The sequence below is a fragment of the Engystomops pustulosus genome, chromosome 5, assembly GCF_040894005.1.
Source record: "Engystomops pustulosus chromosome 5, aEngPut4.maternal, whole genome shotgun sequence".
NCBI classification, from domain to species: domain Eukaryota; kingdom Metazoa; phylum Chordata; class Amphibia; order Anura; family Leptodactylidae; genus Engystomops; species Engystomops pustulosus.
Window position 1 is genome coordinate 174,316,726 of NC_092415.1, and position 22,175 is coordinate 174,338,900.

General features: G+C 37.7%; 1 protein-coding gene across 2 annotated transcripts; it reads right to left on the bottom strand.

Moving 5' to 3' along the window:
* Positions 1–83: 83 nt before the first annotated feature.
* XIRP1 (xin actin binding repeat containing 1) lies at positions 84–21,206 on the bottom strand. 2 transcript variants are annotated; one of them, XM_072153856.1, is made up of 4 exons: positions 21,082–21,206; positions 10,811–10,952; positions 9,012–9,051; positions 84–7,805 (listed from the first exon to the last, which is right to left on the bottom strand). In XM_072153856.1, exon 4 carries the CDS (start codon positions 7,803–7,805, stop codon positions 873–875), a length of 6,933 nt encoding a protein of 2,310 aa, XP_072009957.1. In that variant the 5' UTR covers positions 9,012–9,051; positions 10,811–10,952; positions 21,082–21,206; the 3' UTR covers positions 84–872. The 2 variants fall into 2 exon arrangements, with proteins under 2 accessions (XP_072009957.1, XP_072009958.1); XM_072153857.1 differs by lacking the exon at positions 21,082–21,206 and adding an exon at positions 16,113–16,216.
* Between the last annotated feature and the right edge of the window lie 969 nt (positions 21,207–22,175).

Here is a 22,175-nt window from a genome sequence, read left to right on the forward strand (position 1 = left end):
TGCCTGTATACTCAGATACCATACAATTCCCTTTCTATATTCACTCCATTCATGGTATACCTCTCCAAAACATGAAATACCAATTTAATGCAAATACATATTTTATTAGGCAACATGAAAAACAAATGCCGTGTCACAGACAGTGGTGTATAAGGTTTATAAAAGAATTTAATGACAACTAATATACAAAGGTAACATTTCTAAAAAATGCCCCATTTTAACTATCGACTAAAAAAATCTTATAAATAATAAATAGAATCTCAAATATTTTAACATTCTAAAATCTGATCATTTTTAAGAAAAGCATACAAAATTGTGTAGCTATGGTAGATTTAACAAAGAAATATAATCAGTGCCACATCTTCTTCAGGATTGTCTTCAAGATTCATCAGATATAAGACTCCCCCAATGAGACCCATCATCGAGCTGGATTTTTGAGGCAATAAATATATGCCTAGCACTAACCAATGTATAAAAATAGATGGCCAAGAAGACAATTGCTTGAGGTCCCTTAATGCATCATGTAGATATATCTATATTATGATGTCCTTCTACCCAGTTAAGTTGAAACCTGTGTAAGTTAAGTGTATGCTGGGTCAAGCTGACCAAAGGTTCCTCAACAGCAGATTTCACAAGCCTCTGACATACTATTGCCACAGAGGTTCTGTACAATTGATACAGTTTGTTTGTTGACTTGCACTTGTTTCAGATGCTTAAGAAGAGTACAATGTCTATACTCAGACAGTCATGGAATAATACAGTATTTTGTGAAGAACTAGGATGTATTTGAATTATTAGCATTGTTCATTGAGATTACAATGATCCATGTTGTTGGTCTTGTTGTTATTTCTTGACTTAGCCTTACATGATCATCATTTTTGGGATGGCTTTGAATTTCCAAAAGTAACAAATACCACACCAGTCTCATTTCCTTTGGTGTCTGCAGATGAGTTTACGTGTCTTTTAAGACGAGGAGAAGCAGTCACCTCATATCGAGGAGGAGCAGATACAAACTCGAATGTTGAGGAACTATGAGTATCTGATTGTTTTGTGACTGTTGTAGATGTCTTGGACCTTACAATTTTGTTTCCATACTGATCAGACTCTTCATATTTTTCAGTAACTATTGTTGTTCCAATGACTTTAGGAACATCTGCCCCAGTTTTTAACTCTAAGATACTTTTTTGCCTTTGAGAACTGGGACTTGATGGTGAGATAGAGTCTTCATAAACTGCTGGAAGGGCAAGTGATCCAGATGATTGTCCATTGTCACTTGCACTCCACTGATGAAAAGGATCTACAGACTCAAGAGAATTTATCCCATTTTGGTCTTTACCACTAACACCTTTGTTCGAATCTTTGGATATGCCTCCATTCTGGTTTGAAACTGCAGCTGCTGGTAGAGAACTGTTATTCTGCTCGGAAGTCTTTCGGGCTGCAGACTCTATGGTAATGTAAGAGGGAGATGTAGGAGAAAGTCGACTGGAGACTCCAGCAGTCACCTCAAGTTCTGATTTTGTATTCCCTGTTTTTGTGTTTTGATTTGGTTCAAAAAGTTGTATTGGTTTTTCTGGTTTTGCTTTACTAGAAACAATACTAATTTTTCTTATATTGTTTGAAGTAATAGTAGATGTTCCTAAAGATTCACGAAATAGACTTGAAAGACTTACAATATCAGAATCTGATTTTAAGTTGGAAACAGCATAAAGGGCTTTTTTAACAGTTTCTTCAATGTCTAAAATTTTTGCTAAGGTCTGCTCTTTTAAATGTCTGATTTCAGAACTTGCCCTTTCAAGGTCCTCAAAGGCAAGTTCCACTGATGAGACACTTTCAGTTTCATCCTTTTGCATCTCAACAATTTCATCTTTACGGCTTTCTTCTTGAGTCGGAAGAGTGCATTCTTTTTCTTTTGAGCTTACTACCCAATCTGGAACTGTCTCAAATAGACCTTTAACAGACTTCACATCAACAGTGCTAGTCTTTTCTTCCAACTCTTCAACTTTTTTCAAAATCTTCTCCAACTCATCTTGCTTTTTCAAATTCTCAAAAATATCTGTTGCTGTCTTTATATTGTCCTTCATGATTTCATCCATATGAATTGATAATCGTTGGCGTCTTGCATCTTCTGACTCCCTTTTCTGCTTGACCCTCATGACTACATTCTTTGTATCGGCATGATTGGTATTTGTCAAACCAGGTGACATTTTTAATGATACTTGTTCACTTTCTAAGTTTCCAGATAATTTATTTACTGAGTCATTTCCTGAAATGTGTGTTAAATTGTCTTCTGCCACTGTATATGCAGTTGGACTGGAATCTAAAGACAATGTTTGATCAATGTTGAGCACTCTTTCTTTTTGGAAGGTCTGATTTTTACTGGAAGATGCATAGCTTTGGCTACATAACTTATGTTCTTGGTGAAGAAGTATTTCCTTCTCAGATTCAGAATTCATACTTGTAGATGGGGTCGTGCAAGCATTTGTCACTTTGCTTGGGGGTTGGACTTGCATTGTCACAGGATTAGGAGTTGGAGGATTAGAAGTTGGAGATGAGGGTGTAGTTGTTGAGGCTTTGTTTTTGGGTCTTTGTGGTGGACGCACACCTGGTAACAAATGCTTCGGTTTTGGTGGAAGTGCTGGCTTTTTCCTTTGTACTATTTGGCTTGTTTGGGAGGCATTAGCATTTTCATCTACTTTATTTCCACTTGGGTTTGCAATGAAATCTTGACTATTTGGTAGAAGATTGTTAACCTTTTCGGAGTCATCTTTTGTTGCTTCTACATTACTTGGGTTGAGAGCTTGGCACCTTTCTTGTTCAGTCACAGGAGCTGGAGAAGGAGGAGAGTCATTATCAGTTGGTTGCATTGACTTTGCTATAGCCTGATCTTTCATGTGCTGATCAGAATTCCTTTTACATGTAGCATAAGATTGCCCTGCGTTTCTGTATATCATAGCTGCTTTAAAGTCACCCTTTGATACATTTACATTAGATTTTTGAAGGGATTCAAGGGCAGATGTTAAATTACCTTTTATAACTTCCTCCTTTTCTATTTCTCTCTGCTCTTTGGAAGCATTCTGCAATGCTCTGATGGCTGCCTTCACATCTCCCCTGACAATCTCTTGGTCCCTTTCTTCTTGTTCTATCTGTGTCTCAAAGTCACAATCGCTAAAGGGGTTTAAGTATTTTTTTGCTTGTTTGGGGGTCTCATCATGGTCTTTAATGTTGCTAGTTTCTGCCCTACTGATTTCTTTATTTCCTTGTGTTGTTTTCTCATCCTCAGAAACACTGACCTTTTTGGTAGATGAAGAAGATGCCTGGAGACTTGCATACGATGTCCTTGCATTCTTAACAGTGGTCATGACACTTGCTGTCTGCTTTACTGTTGCGTGTTCTTGATGTAATTTAGCTTGAACTGGTTGGCTTATGGATGTCTTTCTTTCTGCTTCCTTGCTGGAAACCTGGATTTCTTGAATACAATGCTGTTTCTTGCTTTGTACGTGTTTTTGGATCGTTCTAGCTTCAGCTGTTGCCTGTCTCAGATCTGACATTGCAGTTTGTAGTTCAATGCTCATGGTGCTGTCCAGCATAGAGTTGTTCTGTTCCATAGAAGTCTTCTTGGCGTCTGTGCTTTTCTGTAATGTGATATTACTATCCATTGCATTACTTAGACAGATGTTCTTTTTTTCTATTTTGCATCCAGATGAAGCTTTTGGGGCTTCGGCATTTAGTCCTTTCATTGATGTATCCATGGCACTTTCTGTGTTGTGAAGTTGTACAGGCTGAAACACAGGAGTAGAAGTAACATACACACATGCTGAACCTTCTTGGCTGTGATCGGTTGACTCCTTACATTGCTTGTTATTTACCTCTTTCTGCATAGATTCACCCTGAGAGCATGTAAGAGCATCTAATTCTGATTCTGCTTGGAGATTTTTTAGGTGTTCAAAATCACCTTTTTCAATGCAGCTTGTGAACAACTGGACATTTCCTTTTTCGTTTTGCTCCCGACTGACTGCATTTCTTGCTTTATTTTCGTGGCTACACGCAAGGAGATTCCCAATTGTGGATTTGACATTTCCTCTAAGAATATCCCCTTGAGCCATATTAAATTTGCAATATAATGACAAAGCATAGATGATAATTTTTACTGAACCACTTTCTGATTCTTCCATGATTATACCAGTCTTCAGAGAAGTTTCTTCATTAAGTAATATTTTAAGGGCTTTGGATACATCATCTCTCACATGTTCTTCATCTTGTTCTGTTGACTGGACAAGATTCAGAAGACTCAGTTTTGTTGCAGTGATTTGTCCGCTGCTATTTTCTTCAACCAGTAGACCATGAGGCTCTACATCAGTTCTGTGGAGAAGCTGTAAGAGAATTCTTTGCAAGTTACCTCCAACAATTTCCTCCTTCTGAATTTTGGTCTCTGTCTGTGTTGATAACTGATATTTTATCATCTTCACATTTCCTCTGTTATTGTTTTCGATGACTATCCCTTTATGCTGAATAATATTATGGGAAAGGAAAGCATCAAGTGTATCTTTTACATCTATTTGTTTCTGTTCAACACTAGTTGAGTTTTGAACATCAAATCCATCTAGCGGTGTACTCTCAAACAGCCAGGTCGTACTTTTCACATTGGCTTTGGGTATTCCTTCTGTGGTTTGAGGTGATACTGGGCTTTCATTATCTTTAAGGCTGTCTAAGGGTTGAGACTCAAATAACCATGTACATCGCTTAACATCACCTTTTTGATTGTCTTCTCTTTGTACTTTTATGATGCCACTGTGTTCTTGATCATTTCCTTTCAAGGAATCAATAGGTTGGTTTTCAAAGAGCCATGTGGAAGTCCTGACATTTCCCTTCTGCACATCACTGACACTAACCAATCTAACATACTTCTTCTGGTTAACTTGTTGTGACTCAAATAGTTGCTTATTTAATTGAACATCCCCCTTCTCTACATTGTCTACTGTCCTAGCTTTATGTTTTTCAGTGTCAGTAATGGAATCCAAGGGTTCGGTTTCAAATCTCCACCGGGCAGCCTTGACACAGCCTTTTTCAATATCTTCCTGGGTCACTGCTCTAATAACAAAAACTTCTTCATCCTTATTAATCTTATCAAGAGGTTTTGTTTCAAACAGCCATTTTGCTCCCCTCACATCCCCCCTTTGGATTTCTTCTTTCTTTACTGATGTCACCTCATGGTATCTCCCTCCTTTGTCCTGGATTGCATATAATGGTTTGGTTTCGAAAAGCATAGTACAGGACTTAACATCTCCTCTCGTAACAGCTTCTTGTATTTTGTTTATCTCTCTCTCATCGAAATCATGGTGGATCTGATCTAAAGAATATGTCTCAAAGATGAATTTTTTCCCACCAACATCTCCACCCCCTATATCTTTTTCAGAAGGTAATTCTTGAATTTCATCTTTTTCAGTGGTTATTGAATCCATTGGACAATTTTCAAAAAGCCAGGTGAATTTATTTACTGAACCAGATGGTATATTTCCTTCTACTGGAATATCTGCCTTCTCTATTGGGACAAACTCATGTGGCGTTGACTCAAAAATCTCCTTCACCCTGGAGACTTCACCTGACTGGATTTCCACACGGCTAGAATACCTTATAATTTTTTTATGTTCTTTTGTAGAGGAAAGACAGTCTAGAGGTTCAGTCTCAAATAGATGCTTGGTTGTTTTTACATTAACACCTTCTGTTTTTTCAGGAGAAGTCATAGTTACTTTTATATAACGCTCTTCAGAGTCCTTTATGGAGTCAAGTGGTTGAGTTTCAAACATCCAAGTGCAGGATTTAACATCACCTTGAATCGGAGTTTCCTTCTCTTGTTTTTGCTCTGATTTATCATATAGAACATCCATAGGTTGGGTCTCAAAGAGCCATCGACATTTATTAACATCACCTTTTTGGGAGTCGTCTCTTTGAGTTGTGCATTGTGTATCTCTTACATTCTTATCAGGATGAATGACGTCAACTGGTTGTGTCTCAAACATCCATCTGGCCGTTCCCACATTACCTGACATTATTTCTTGCTTTGTGATTCCTTTAATGATATCTACTTTTTGAATACTTTCATTGAATTGGTCCAATGGTTTTGTTTCAAACATCCATTTGAAATTTTTAACATCACCACTTACTACTTGCTCCCGACTGACGGATGTAACTTCATGGTAATTGCCCAAACTATCTTCTATGGCATACAGAGGTGTGCTTTCATACAAAGCTTGATTTGCTTTTACATTCCCCAACTTTACTTCATCCTGATTGGAGACTTGAACACTTCTACGGCTCTCAGTGCTCTCTTGTGGAAATGCTTCGAATAAATTTTTGAATGACTTTACATCTCCCTTTATAATTTCTTCTGTGCCTGTTACATATTGTCCTGTTGAATCATCCTCCTTGTTGGTAATTTTGTCTAAAGAGCATGTCTCAAAAACATGTTTCCTTTGCTGAACATCTCCTCTTTCCTCATTTAATAGCTCAACTTTTTTTAATTGTCCGACTTCTAAACTTCCTTTCAGTGTTTCCATTGGTTGTGTTTCGAAAAGCCACAGAGTTGACTTCACATCTCCAGGCAAAATTTCTTCTGTTCCAGCAAATTTACCATCAACATTATCATTTATGGAGTCAAGTGGTTGCTTCTCAAAAATACTGCACTGCTTGCTGACATCAATAGACTGAACAGGATCTAAAGAGGGTTGAAACAATCCTTCATCTGTGTTTTCTTTAATGGTGTCTAAGGGTTGAGTTTCAAATATCCATTTGGTTGCATTTACACCTCCTTTTGCTATCTCTTCCAATGAAATTCCTCTAATAATCTGCACTTTAGATGTATCTTTATGAATAGTGTCCAAAGGCTGAGTTTCAAACAACCATCGTGCCGTTTTTACATCGTTGCTCTGAGTTTCTTCCCTACAAATAGATTTGATCTCATGGACATTTCCAGTTTTATCTCTTAAGGCACACAGTGGCTCGGTCTGAAAATATTTTACTGTTTTGTTCACGTCTCCTTTCACTTCTTGTATTTCAGATTTGAGCTGAAGAATGCTATGTTCTTCTACTGAGTTGCAACGACCAACTTCATCTAGTGACTGTGTCTCAAAGAGAATTTTGGTTCCCTTCACGTCACCTTTTTCAAAAGGGTCTTTTAAAACTGCTTGTTGTACATCAGCATCTTCAGGATAGATTTTATTTAATGAATCAAGTGGTTGTGTTTCAAATAACCACAAAGCTGTCTTCACATCACCCTTCGTCTGACCTTCAGTATGTAGGTCAGAAGAAGACCTTTCACCAACATTACATTTTTGGCTTTGAAATATCATAGAAGTGTTTTTAACATTGCCGCCAAGTACAGTTTCTTCTTCTGTGAGTTTTCGGTTACCCTGGTGTTCTCCAATGGTGTCCAAGTTCCAATTTTCGAAGATCCAACGCATGGACTGTACCTCTCCAGGCAAAACTGCATCTAGACTAACTGATGCTTGTGGATTGGGCTCGTCATTGCTTAATAGGTCCGAAATGTCTCTGGACACAGCATGCTCCAAGTTCTTTCTTAGCTCTGGGTGCATATGGCGATAAAGTCTTTTTAACTCATTTACTTGTCTCTGCTCATAGAATTTGGAAAATGACTCTTTTGGTGGTGGTGGAGGCATAAAACACTGCTCTGGTACTCCAGTTACTGTTACAGAAGGTTGTCCTGCCTCGGGAGGAGGTGGTAAAGGTAGCTCAGCCTCATGTTTCTCCTCTGTGATGACAACCTTTGATGATTTCTTGATGTCTGCCATCTTAAAAGAAGTAAATAAAAAATATAAAAAAACATGCAGATATATGGTAAATTTTATTTATCTTTAATAAGAATAAAATGAGGCTCTGAGCAAAAATTGAAATTTTCCACAGTGACCTGATATGAACGTGTGTCCACAGTAATGTTTTGTGCTCTGCTTTCGAGATTCCCATTAGGCCAGCAGTACACGACTATACTCATTCTATGGAAAATGGACTGTGCGCTGGCCAGATTTCCTGGCTCAACTACAGTATCCTAGATGGGATCTGTGCATCATATCGAAATTTTTATGAAAAAATAAATAAAAAAACAAGTTTAAAGAAATATGAAGCAGGGATCCCCTTCTTCTCTGCAAAAAAGCAGTTCCAACTTGATATCACTATAATGAACACAGTCCTGTCGCAAGCACTGTGGTTGGTCCATGAGATATGGCCATTGTACAATGCTAATTCTGGGGAAACATGAAGGTTTTTTTTTTTTTACCTAGACCACAAATTACACATTTATATCCCAGAAATCAGTATAGTTTATTTTTTGTGCCATGACACATTAAAAACCCATTGAATCTCCACATCAATGTGACCCGGATAAATGTGAGGCATTTCTACTCAGGGAAAGTATGAATTTTATCTTCTGTCTGGAGGATCACTTTATTTAAAGTTTATCATATTACGGTATATAATATGCTATGCTTAAAAACACTAAAAATATAACAAATAAAACTAAAACTGGTGAATCCAATTAATTAGGTTATTGTATAGGCAACACAACATAAAAGAGTTAGGCCTCATGCACACAAGCGTAGCACTCCCGGGATAGCATACAGTTGGCTGGAGAACGTGGACCAATCCTCACCTCTCCCCTCTCCATAGGGAGGCGTGTAGCCGGTCCGTACATACGTTGAAAGATAGAGCAGGCTTTTATCTCTTTTCCGACTATGGTACGGTATGGTGGCCGCATGCTAGCTGCGGTTTGTACGGCTAGCATATGGGCCTTCATATACATTTGTGTGCATGGGGCCTTATACTGTATATTTATGTGATTCTGTTAATAACATTGAAATTGTGGTCCATATGGTTCCAGGTTAAATATGTCCCTAGAATAAGTGAGCAACTTCTTGTACTATAAAATTTTAACATTTTATTAGATGTTCTTAGCCAACGTCACCAACATTGGTTAAGAAAATAAGGATAAAAGGAAACCCTACCTTCTTGTGTGTATCAGGATATCTTCTTCTGCCTTCTCGCCTGTAAAAACATGAATGTTAAATTTAGAACTAAGAAATTCGAGCTTAAATTGTATGCATCTGTTTTACCTCCAGTTAAGATGTATAAACTACTAGAGAAGATACATATTTCTGGAACAAAAAAATCTTGTATCTAATATTAGACAATAGCCCATATTTATCAAAAACAATGCAGTTTGTACTATGTGCAATTTGCCTGTGTAGTTTGCAGGGGGCGCCAGATTCAAGATTTCTGACACCTGTTCTTCATGAATCTGGCTTCCCCTGCACTGATCTGGAAAAATGCACCAACTTTTTTTGGTGCATCTTTAACATTTCACATTTCTCCCGGCCACTGCATGATGAATGTGTGTACTGGAATGCCCCTTTTAGTGCAGAATTTTGTGTTATGACGGGTATAGTGCAGCCGCGATACAAATGAGTCGTGGACACTTTACAAATACATGTACAAGCGGTTTGCACTCTTCTCGGACCGCCAGCTGACTTTAGAAGACCACTGCTCCTGGGCTAGCCGCGGTAGCAGGACCAGGTCTTCAGGTGTCAGAGACTCCCTAGGGAGAAGGGAATTAGACCCAGTACAGCTCTGATCAGAATCCACAGTCACAGGTGGTGGTTTTCCTCTGTAACTGAGGCCCTTACAGTTAAAACTTGTAAAGTAAAGTAAAATTAATAGAAAAAAAAGTGAAAATGTCCCCCATTGGTCTTTTATGACCTCATGGGGGACATATAAAGTAAAAACACACACACAAAAATATTAATAAATATTCATAAAAATACACGCTTACCCATATAAAAAAAAAAACCCCGTTACAAAAAGCATCGCCATAGTTGCCCCGTTTGCCCAACACTTTACATATAAATCAAAATGACGGAAACAAAATAGGGAATTGATTAATAATGTTAATTTTGCCACTTTTAACCCCAAATAAGAATATAAATGAAAAAAAAAAATTTAAACTTTTATTCCACTAGTAGTAAACATAGAAGCTTTCTATAGAAGGACAACAAGTAGAGATCTAGGAAACTTGGAGGAATTGATATATAAAGTATATTGGAAAATTGTATACATTTTTATAATAAGAAGAATGACATTAATTTGCTGTAATGAGAATACTCCTTTAAGGAAATGAATTTTTGTTCCAAAATCACAATTTTAACACTCATATTTTGTTGGCCAGAAGCGATAGCTGTGTAAATTAGCTTTTTTTCCCCTTTCTGTCCTCTTTTTTCCAGATTCAGGGTGTTGCCAGGGCACTAGGGCTGGAGTTGATACTTAGAATACAGGCAGTCCCCGGGTTATTAGGTTGGTTCTTTAGGTTTGTTCTTAAGTTGAATTTGTATGTAAGTCAGAACTGTATATTTTAAAATTGTGGCTTCAAAGAAAATTCAGTGGCAATTGGATTTTCAAAATTTTTTGCTGTAATGGGACCAAAGATTATCAATAAAGCTTCATTACAGACACCTTACAGCTGATCATTGCAGTCTGGGACTATAGTAACATCCAGAGGTCACAGTGGGCAGTGGGGTCCGGCTGTAAATAGGGAGTTGTCTGTAAGTCGGGTGTCCTTAAGTAGGGGGCTGCCTTTATATGCTTGAATGGATAATAATTTATTCTTATTTCACTCACAGATAAATCATAGATTACACATAAAGAGACAACCCCTGAATAAATGACGTTCTGTATGTCCTCTCATGGGTGAGTCACATTAGTATTAGATGAAAATAACAGGTTGCAGGAATTTGGGGAATGAAATACATACTGTTTTATATTTGTGGTACTGTCCGCAGTGGGCTGCAGCTGTCTCCTCAAAGTGTAGCTCCCTCACGGAGGGTAAGATCCACTTGTCCTTGATAAAACTTTCCAGTGACGTATCCTCTGCTATCAGTGACAGCTTTCCTCATCTGAAAGAGACAAGCACATTACTTATTAGAAGTTATCATTAGTCTGTTTTTATTCTTTCTTTTTTTTATCTATAATTACTCTTTCCTGAGTTGTAAAAGAGATCATTTAAACCCTGGCCTTTTTTAGTTTTTTCACTTCCATTTTTCACTCACCAACTTCAAAAACTTTATTATTTTTCTACATAAAGAGCTGTGTGATGGATTGTTTTCTGCGTAACAAATTGCACATCATAGTGACGGTATTTAATATTCCATGGCGTGTTCTGGGAAGCGGGAAAAAAAATTCCAAATGCAGTGAAAATGGTGAAAAACCACATTTGCAACGTTTTCTTGTGGGCTTGGATTTTACAGCTTTCACTCTGCGTCCCAAATGACATGTCTACTTGATTCTTTGGGTCGGTACGATCACGGGGATACCAAATTTGTATAGGTTTTATAATGTTTTCATACATTTAAAAAAATTAAAACCTCCTGTACAAAATATATATTTTTTATTTTGCCATCTTCTGGCACCAATAACTTTTTCAGACTTTGGTGTACGGAGCTGTGGGTAGTGTCATTTTTTTGCAAATTTTGATGGTGTTTTCATTGCTATAATTTTTGGAACTGTGCGACCTTTTGATCACTTTTTATGAATTTTTTTTATATACGCTATCTTTGGACGCTATTTTCCGTTATGGAGTTAAACACAGTGAAATACCTAAAGTGTTTATGATTTTTACTGTTTATTTATATTTTTTTTTAAACTTTTTTTATTTTTACTTTTACTATTTTTCAGACTCCCTAGGGTACTCTAACCCTAGGTAGTCTGATTCATCCTATCATATACTGCCATACTACTGTATGGCAGTATATGTGGATTTTACTCCCCATTCATTACAATTTGCAATTAGCACATTGTAAAGCATGGGTTAAAACGAAGTAGCCTCGGGTATTTGGAACACCCGAGGCTATCATGGCGACAGATCGCCCATGCAGCGCCATCTCTTTGAAGCTGCCGGCAGCATTGCCAGCGGCGTTCGAGGTGAAAGCACCCGCGATCGGTGCTAGCAATATGCAGCAAAGACTTACCGGCTATGGAGAGGGCTCGACCCGCGAGCCCTCTCCATGCACCGCGACCCGGCGGGAAGGGGTTAAAGGGAGCAAAACAAGCAAATGTTAATTTTACTTTTGTTTGTAAACTGTATTGTGGGACATGACCCATAATTTGGTTATATTATGTTTTATTTTATTGTATTTTGGGTTGGCTATAGTCTAAATTATTTATGTTTACCCAGGGCAAAGTGATTGTTATTATAGCACTGGACTATTTGGGGGTAATTTATTATCGCCTTTCAAATGGAAAACTGGGGTGTTTTTTTCCCCTTTCTCCGCCTCTCATGCCTTAATTTATGAAGTGCTGGTGTCACAATATTGGTGTTTTCCGACACTCCCAACTTGTCCTATTTCTGGCATTTCTATTTTTCCGCCTCTTTTTGTGGCACAATTTGTGGCACAAAATACAAGTAGCTAAAAGCAAGTCTTGGGAGTTCTAAACCTTTTATTTTGTGCGCCAATTCATTAATCCCTTGCACCACAAAGTTACATCCCACTGAAAAATATAGCACGGTTCATGAATCACCCTGCACCCAAATTAATAAATGCTCCTTTGTGTGTAGAAAAGACAATTAATAGACTCCTGGACCAGGATGCAACTTCACTCTTTGTACATCCTCAAATATTAGTGATTTCACATTTTCCGCTATGAATTAGCAGAGGAAATACCAGAAAAATATTAGGAAATATTAGCAGGAATATCACCATTTATAAGCCGCCATATGTAAAAATCCCTATTATGTGGACACTTTGTTGAGGTCTCTGCTTCCCTTAACCATGTTTACCCTTAAATCTGGAACCTTTTTTGGCTCTGTGTTGTATTAAATCTGGGTATATCCACTTGGAAAGTGTTGGGCTGAAATGAGGACAGCCACATTTTCCTTTGACTGATGTGGTGGATGATCCTTACATCATTCTCAATCTGCTCAATCGTGTTTCACTGAACAGAATAGAACCAGCTCATAACAATTTATTTTCAGGTTTTGGGCATGTGCCAGTCCTAATGTTTGTTGTCCTGCCGCAGCGGTGCAGTTGAAATACAGGCAGTCCCAAGATAGGTTCTGTAAGTTTGTTCTTAAGTTGAATTTGTATTTAAGTCGAAACTTTATGCATTATAACTGTGACCTCAGTATAAAATTGGGTTGTCATAAGAACAAGGATTAACAATAAAACTTAATTACAGATACCATTGATAACTATTATAGCTGATAGGGTTAAAATACAGTAAATTACCAACATCCAGAGGTCCTTTTGTAACTAGGGGTCGTCTGTAAGTCGGGTGTTCTTAATTAAGAGACTGCCTGTACAAAATTATTCCTGTTCTCAGAATAGAAAAAAATACAGTATTGGGGTTGTTTCTTTGGTAAGATACCCTTATGCAGATTTAACAAATTCAACTGTAACATGGCTTGGACTCCGTTGAGAGTTGAGATGGGTGCGTTCTCCTAAAAACAGCTCCACTGTTGACCATGGGTGCAGGTGGTACTGCAGTGAAGCTTCAGTCGTATAAAAGAATTAAGATTATTTACGGTGCTCAAGAAGGTTTAGATTTACCTGGAGTTCTTTTCTATAGCTATGCTATGGACAAATAATTAATTTATTAATGATTTTTTTCCCACTAGGAACCTCCATTTTCCCTTAATCCGCATACAAATCCTGCACCAGCTGAAGCAGTCAAAAATACTAGTGATAGAAATTATTTATAGACCATCTATAGTATAAGAATGCAGAAAAATGTAGCTCTGTGGAGCTCATGGTGTTTGATACAATCTTTACTATATTTTACATGTCCTAGCTTAGTTTGTGCCTTTATGTTATCACTGGGTGGTCTGATTCTTTTTGGTTTATCAGCTTGTCCTACATAACATTCTTCCAGTTGGAAAAACACATTTAGAATGGCTTCTTATCTCCATTCATAAGATAAGTATACCTAAAATAAGCAGCATGTGCCTTTAAAATATTCTAAATATGCATTTCCCCGGCCAGGATAGCAATGGGAAGCTCTAAAACAACAGAATTAACTCAACTGAATCGTAGTGAAGTGGACATCTGCTCTTTTACTGCAGCCTTAAAATACTAATCTCCCTACATGGACTGGGGTATTGTCTGGCCAAATATTTCTACACTCAAAAACATGGACCACAGACACAAAGGAGAACACTCACACGGAAACAGGAATTATGTAACCACCATCCAGAGCTGCTGCAGTAGGATGTATTTACTGCAGTCTCTACAAGTCTCCTGGTATCCGTAAAAACATTTTTTGATAACCCCTTAGCATGTCCATGCACTGCATTAGCACCTTGGTTTCAAATTAGACCCAGGGAACTTTTGCATAAAGTTTGAGAGAAACTTTTACACTTCACACTTAAAAATATTTCCCACTTTCTTCGAGACAAGATAATTTTATAAATGAAAGTGTACTGGCAATATACACAGTTGAAGTGACACAGACACTGTATTATAATGACATTTTGTAGTAATTTGGTGAAGCCGTTCACAGTTTTGGACTGGTCCAGTGGAGAAGTAGAGGTGGACCCAATACATCAGTAGACTTCTACTAAGCTCTATTTTCTAAGAGATCAGGAATGACCCAAGGAACCCCAGTCCAACACTAACTGTTCATATTGTTTTTCTGGCAGTTTTTGGTGCTGGCACAAAAGGATAAATTACAAAAAAAGTTCCACTTTTCCTTCTGCGTACACTGACTTAAAAATCTGACTTAAAAAATGCATGACAAACTTCAACAATTTCGATGGATTCATGAACAATAATGCGATTTCTAACATTTAAATAATGTAAAAAATGTCTAAAATTATGTATAACATATAACCACAAAGATAGATGATAGACATATAGATAAACTGTCTACATCATGTATACACACAGGTACATTTCTTTTATCTATGCTATTATGTGTTCTTCCATCTGTTAAGTATCTTACTTATCAATTATTGTATCAGTTTATTTGTCAATATTCCTCCTATCTATTTGTCTCTTTGTGTAGTTATTTATTTATCAATCAATCAATCATCTATTACTTTATCTCACATCTGTATTTATAACCTTCTACCTGTGTACATAGCCATCTTTCCCATGTCTACTGCATCTTTCCGTCTATCTTTTATCAATTATCTTTGTAGTTACATAGTTTGTGCAAATTCTTATGCAATTCATTATTTGCATAGACCGGTTTGCACGAAACTGAACTGAATTCATGATTTGCTATTAGGCGCAATTTTTTTTGTTGACTTCAGTCATCCTCTGATGTAGAAATAGGAGAAAAACCCACTACCAAATTTACCAAGACATCAAGAGACATGTGCACCAAAAAAAAGAACATTTTGCGACAAATGCAAAACAAAACACTATTATGAGACAAACAAAAAAAAAAAGCCCCAAACAAATACAACAGCATACATAGCTCTTTGGCAAATGCAGTTTTTTTGCGCCTTATTAGGTGCAATTTGTTGTGCAAATCACCCCATTACCTTTCCTACGGATGGTCAGGACTAGCGTGTTATTGGGCAATTATTAGCGCCCATATAGGCGCAATACTATAATAAATAGGGCGCAAACATCTGTAACGAGGAGCTATGTTATGACAAATAGGGTGCAGCAACACACGGCAAACTGAGGCATAACATTCCAAAAAAGCACAAAATAGGCCCAAAACAGCCTTTATGCTGCCAAAAAGGCGCAAAAACACCAACGCAAGGAAAAGATAAATGACCCCCAATGACTCACTTGATCAATTCAGACAAAACAAAAATGGAAGTGAACATAGATGACCAAGTCAAAGACAAGTTGTAATGATGAATTCCCCCCAATGTCTGGGTAAACAATGTCTAAATTCAATAGTAAGAATATATGTAGAAATAACTATTCAGTATTAAATTCACAGTGTCATTCTAGCTGATGCCCAGGATAGGAGCCTTAGTAAGCACCAATTGTTAGAGAATTCATCTTATTCTGAGAAAGTAAGTGCAGTAGAGCCGGGTGCCTGGTCCTGCCTATAGCCGCTCATTGTACTGCTAAATATTCACATCAAAGCCATCAACCCACCTGTTTGGATCCATCACAGTCCTGTGTTTTTGGAGAGATACTAAGAACACCGTCCGCTGTGCCCTGCCTGTGTCTATAGAGCAAACTGCAAGCTCAGCACCAGCCCATCCAGACTGGGCAACTAGAACCAGTCTACAGTCAGCTCCAGTAATCCCCATCTCAGGGACTGCACACAATGCAGGCTTCACCCTGAGCACCCAGCGTTTTATTATTCACATTTTTCCGTCAAATTATTAGTAAAAATACAGTAGCCAATACTGGGACTGGGATATCCGGAATCTGGGATATACAACCTCTTCCTTGTGCTGGGATGACTAGAGTGAGATGGAGATATAGCAATTGTGGGTGAGCGGATGCCACAATATATTGGAAATATACCAGACATATGGATTCAACCGAGGCTGTCACTACCCCTGACATGTCTGCTTACTATCCCCATAGAATAACCATCTTGAAGAATCTTTTCTAGGAACTGTGCAATGGTCTGTCCCTCTGTTACTCCTCCAAGAAATTTATGGACAAACTGCATGTTAAACCTCAGCTAGTCAAAGGGGTGTGTCCCTACACAATATGACACTGTCAGATCGACAGATTCGATACTGCTCTGGCGTGTGAGGACAAAACCTCAACTGTGTATTAACCTACAAAACATAGAAAAACAACCTTTCCCTTCTTAATTTGTTTGCTCTCAAAATAACCTTAAACTGCTAACAATATATTAGCTGCTAAACCTTACCAACGCTACGCACGAAAATGTGCTTTCTGCCAGTTAGTGTATAAAAAGTTCTCATCGGATAGTTGTATGTCAATAAAGATTTTCAATAAAATGTTTACACTAAAGATTTTTTTCAGATATTTTTATATAGTAAGTTGTGAAATGTAAATTTTATGATGCATAATGTTTGTCAACTTATTCATAAGTTCTAGCAGGAATAACAGAGGAACAGCACAATACACAGTCCTGAGAATAAACTTATATATTCTATAAATGTTATTTTATGGGGAATGCAAGTATTTACCTAAATAGACATATTAGGAGAGGGGTTTGTATAGGGGATTGTATAGAGGTTGAAAAACATGGTTACCTTATTTCAAATACCGTGTCACACATGACCATGGTTTGTGCCGGTACTGCCAATCAGCTGTTTAGAGATGAATGAAGTTTAAAGGGGTTGTCCAGAGGTGGAAAAACGATGGCCACATCGTTCCATGGTTTGTGCAACTCAGCTGAATAGATGGACCTGCGTTGCCATACTGGCACTACCCATGGTCAGGTGTAGATCTGTTTTTGGATGAAAGCAGGTTTGTTTTTCAACCTCTGAAGTGACCCTTTTGAACAGCAATACCATGTAATACCTATGCTCAGGAGAGTAGCTGTTGTTGGTAGACATTTGGCATGTTTTCCAACTTCCGTACAACCTGTTTAATTCCCATTAGGATAAACGCGATTTATAATTTAAATGTTTTAAAATTTAAATGATCACAAAATGGAAAGAAAACCCTCTATTATCTTGGGAATATACAGACTAAACTGAGAAACATTGTCCCACATTTATTATTAATGGTTTGCACCAGTTTTCTGTCTGACTTTGCACTGAAAAGAACATGCAAACTGCTTGCAAATGTATTATGTGCATTTCCTCTGGGTCCTCAGGTTTCCTCCTACACTCCAAAACATACTGGTAGGTTGATTAGATCGTGAGCGCCATGGGGACAGGGACTGATTTGGCTGCTCTGTGTAGCTCTGCGTAAGTTGTGCGTACTATATAAATAAAGGAAATATTGTTATTATTTATGAAGTGTTTGCGCCAGTTTTCTGTTGTAACTGCACTGTGTCCGACAAGACAAAAAATTCTGTAACTAAAAGGGCGTTCTCAAGAAGATTCGGACCATGCGGCATATTTATTATTGTGACTCGATAGAATTGTGTCACACACTCTATTTAAAGGTGCACCAAAAAAAAGTTGGTGTGTCCACTGGCTGCACATCATACTTTTAATAAATGTGGGACAATGTCCTTCGGACTGAAATGTAAGAGTAAACAGCTGTACATGATACATAAAATGTGCTATTCTTAGGAATTTCTATATTTATAGGAAGTCAGAACAACTGTTAGTGCCAGGGGTGAAAGAATGACAACATTTACCCTATGTAATATATAGACACAGACCAATGACCCGGTCCCTGACACTGAATGAAAATATCTCCGGTGACAATGGATTGGTAATCTCTGGCGCCTCCGATGTGCCCTGTCCTGTGGAATTCTCATAGATGGCTAGGCACTCATAATAGCCGGATGAGAAGCCAGTGTGTTTGTCTATTCTATCTGACTTTATGTGTGTCAGCCATTGACGGTGAGGCCAATCCATGGATACAGTATCTATTGTACAGTGACTTGTGTAATTCTGATGTCTGTTGCCAATAACTCATGTCAGAAATTCCACAATGAGATTGAGTTTTAACTGTGAAACAATTTTTAAGGACTATTGGCATCTATATTGATCAGTGAGTACATTCTGAAGCTCAATACAAAATCATTAAATTGTGTTAAAAAATGTTATTATAAGAATGAATAAATCATGCTCAGATTAGACATTACTGTGCTTTTTAGAAATTTCCCCTGTATCCAGTCCAATAGAGATGAGCGAACACAAACTTTAAGTTTCGGCCTGGGGTTCAGGTCCATCCCACGCGACCCAGACATATTGCCGGATTTGTTGGCCCTGCAGCCAATCCGGCAATATGTCTGGGTCGCAGGGGATGCACCCGATCCCTGACCGGAACTTAAAAAGCATTACGGCACATCTCTACTGTCCAGTACTATGTAACATCTCACCATTTTTAGGTGAGAACATAACATTTAACTAGAACACATAATACTGTAAGGCTATGTTACATCTGTTCTGGAGGATATCAGGAGACAGCAATGGAGGGTAGTTGTATATTACTTTCCTGATCCATTTGTTTTCTCCTGGAAGGAGACTTGCAATTATACATTAATAGTAAAATATCCACCTGATATTCTCTTCTATTAGACAGAAATCTTTTGTGAATGTTGACTTGTTCTAAAAGATAGATAGATCGTACAAAACAGCTACTGGCCTAAAATCACTACAAAGTACCTTCCATTATGACAGCAGCTCCAAACAACTAGAGGTAGGTGGCTCCTTCTCATGACAACTGGTGTCTGTCTGATAGTAGCAAAATAGATCACACGATGTTGTATTTTGGTCATTGAGGAATTATGTCTGACCCAGGAATGTGGTGAAGTATTCTAAGAAGAGTATTGTGGTGCAGTCCTGTGCAGCTGTCCCACCCGGCACCAGAAGCAGACCCATCTACCAGCAGCCAGCTGTCTATAGCAGGTCTCCTCTTCTTCAGGGAAACATCTCAGGCATGTTAAACAGAGCTTTATGTCATGGCCCCTAGTGCTGTATTTACTGCACCCCTGCCCACTTCAGATTTATACTCCTGCCCAGTCGCCTGGTGTGAAAAACAAAATAGCTGGAGATGACCTTAAGTGTATCCTATGGGGATAAAAAAGGTCTGAAGTATTCGGAGGAATCTTAGATATTTGTAAGTGGGGCTTAACAAAAGATATATCAGATGGACTGCAAAAATAAAAACACAAAAGTATGTACTAATATATCTTATCATGCCAAAGTGACCAAGAGTAGAAAGAGAGGGTCTATCTATTTATCTATCTATCTATCTATCTATCTATCTATCTATCTATCTATCTATCTATCTCATATATATCTAATATCTATCTATCTATCTATCTATCTATCTATCTATCCATCACTCTCTATCTTTGTATATACCGTATCTATCTATCAATCTAATTCATCAACTGTCTTCACTGAAAAATATAAGCAACACAACATGTTAGAGGCACATCCTAGAGCATGGACCAATGCCCTTCTGCAATAAGAAAAAATGAATGGATGGTCAAATCAAAGCTTAAAATATATAAATCTATATATTGTTATTTAACCCTGAAATGGAGTCCTTTGTTAAGGTGGTAAGGGGTGATACGGGGTAAGGGGTGATACACGCTGTACAGATGTGATTCTAATGGATCAATTCTATCTATCTATCTATCTATCTCATCTGTTTATCTATCTATCTAATTCAAAGAAAAGGCAGCACAAAATAGTAAAGTTGAAAAAACTTTGTTTTTTTAATCCATAGGTGGCGACGTTTTGGCTCTTACAAACACTGAGCCTTTCTCACATGTTACCTGTTTTCTGATATGGACATTTGTTGTGCTTCATTTGGATTTCTAATGAACTATCTATCTATCTATCTATCTATCTATCTATCCAACCCTCAACAGATTCATTTTATAGGCCTGAATACAAGTGCCATGCCGAAATTCATACTGTAGCAACCAGTTGAATCTTAGCTATAACTAATTTATCAGATGAAAGAAATTGGTATTTTTATATATAAATTTTAGGACACATTAAACTTTGTAGACTTAAAATTGAAACTCACTGTGAGGAACATATATATGTAGAAAGAAGCATAGAAAAACCATATACCATGCTTTACCATCTACTTTTCGATAAAATCTGTTCTAGTAATCCTGTAACTACCACAGCCCTTTATTAATCTTAAGATATCGTTACACTAGCAAATCAAAAAGACACCATTCAGGTGTAGAAATAGTTCTGTACATAGGAACAAAGTAATAAATTTCTCTTAGAAATTGATCTTCTTTCATAATTAAAAACACTTCTATTTCTCAAAAACACCACAAAAAATGGTCAAAAATCAATCTTACAAAGATAATACACCAAAGCCATGTCATATCTACATGATTCTCCTATTCTGATGGAAGGCCATATACACTACTTCTAATAGCAATGTATTAGACTTGGTGGCCTATGATAATGATAAGTGACCTTTACCATACAATAGAAATATTACATCCAGAGTTATAGAATATATAGAATTAACTTACACGAAAAAAGTCGTCCTAGATTGTGAGGAGAAAGTCCCTCAGTGGGTTGCTTTGATTCCCTCTGTCCCAGGCAGGACCTGTGTCCCTCTGTGTCTGGCCGGAGCAAGTGGCAGCTGTTTTTATCAGGGAGCTGAGCTATGTTGGGACTATGAATCCAGAGGTCTATTTTTAGGGAATGGCAAGTGCTACTCTATTCATTACTCTACTCAACCATTACTGTGCTGTGTAACCATAGGAGGGTGAAACGTCACATCTAGAGGTTGCAGTAAGTCTACGAGGCCTTCGGCTGAGTCATCGTCAGACACCTTGGTAAGTGAAGTCACTCTTCTGCTTGGAACACAATGTAAAAACTTGGAAGACTTCAAAAAGTTTGCAAGTGAGTGGGTGGGATTTATAGTCATACCCTGTTTTTAGGATTCATAATTCAATATGTGAAGTTGGAATCTACAAAATGTAACTAGTGATAAATCATTGTAATGTCATTTCTCCTTCTATCTTTGCTTCTTATTCTGGATGTCTGATGGAGTTGAATGGAGTATCAATGTACTTGAGAGACCAAAGCCGAAACTGAAATGACCAAAATACCAAATATCTTGTCATTGGCAAAAAGCCCCATATTCACGGGTTTCCATATTCATGGTGGTCGGGTACAGTGTGTGAAAAAAGAACATATAATTACCCTGCTCAGGTTATCGCACTACTTTGGGACTTCTGGTTCACACGCCTGCACCTGGCTGTAAGTTTCAGGTGGGTCACTGGACTTCATTCAACAAGTGGATGAACAATGAGATTCCACCTCCATTTCTAGGACTTAACTTCCTTTTTTGTCCTCGGGTCTAAGGAAGCCTCTTATTGGAGGAATCAGATCCTGTGACCCCTTTAAAAGTACTGGTTGGACACAGGCCAGAAAACTTTAAGAGTAACTGTTAAGGTTTTTTTTTCACAAATCAATAGCTCTTGGGATGTAAAACAACGTTGTCTATTATTTTTGTTACCTATATGCAGCAGTTTCTTTTCTATATCTTTCAGATTACCAGTTATTTGGGTTCTGCAGTAAGGCAGGAGTGATGCTACATGTACGAGTGATGTTACAG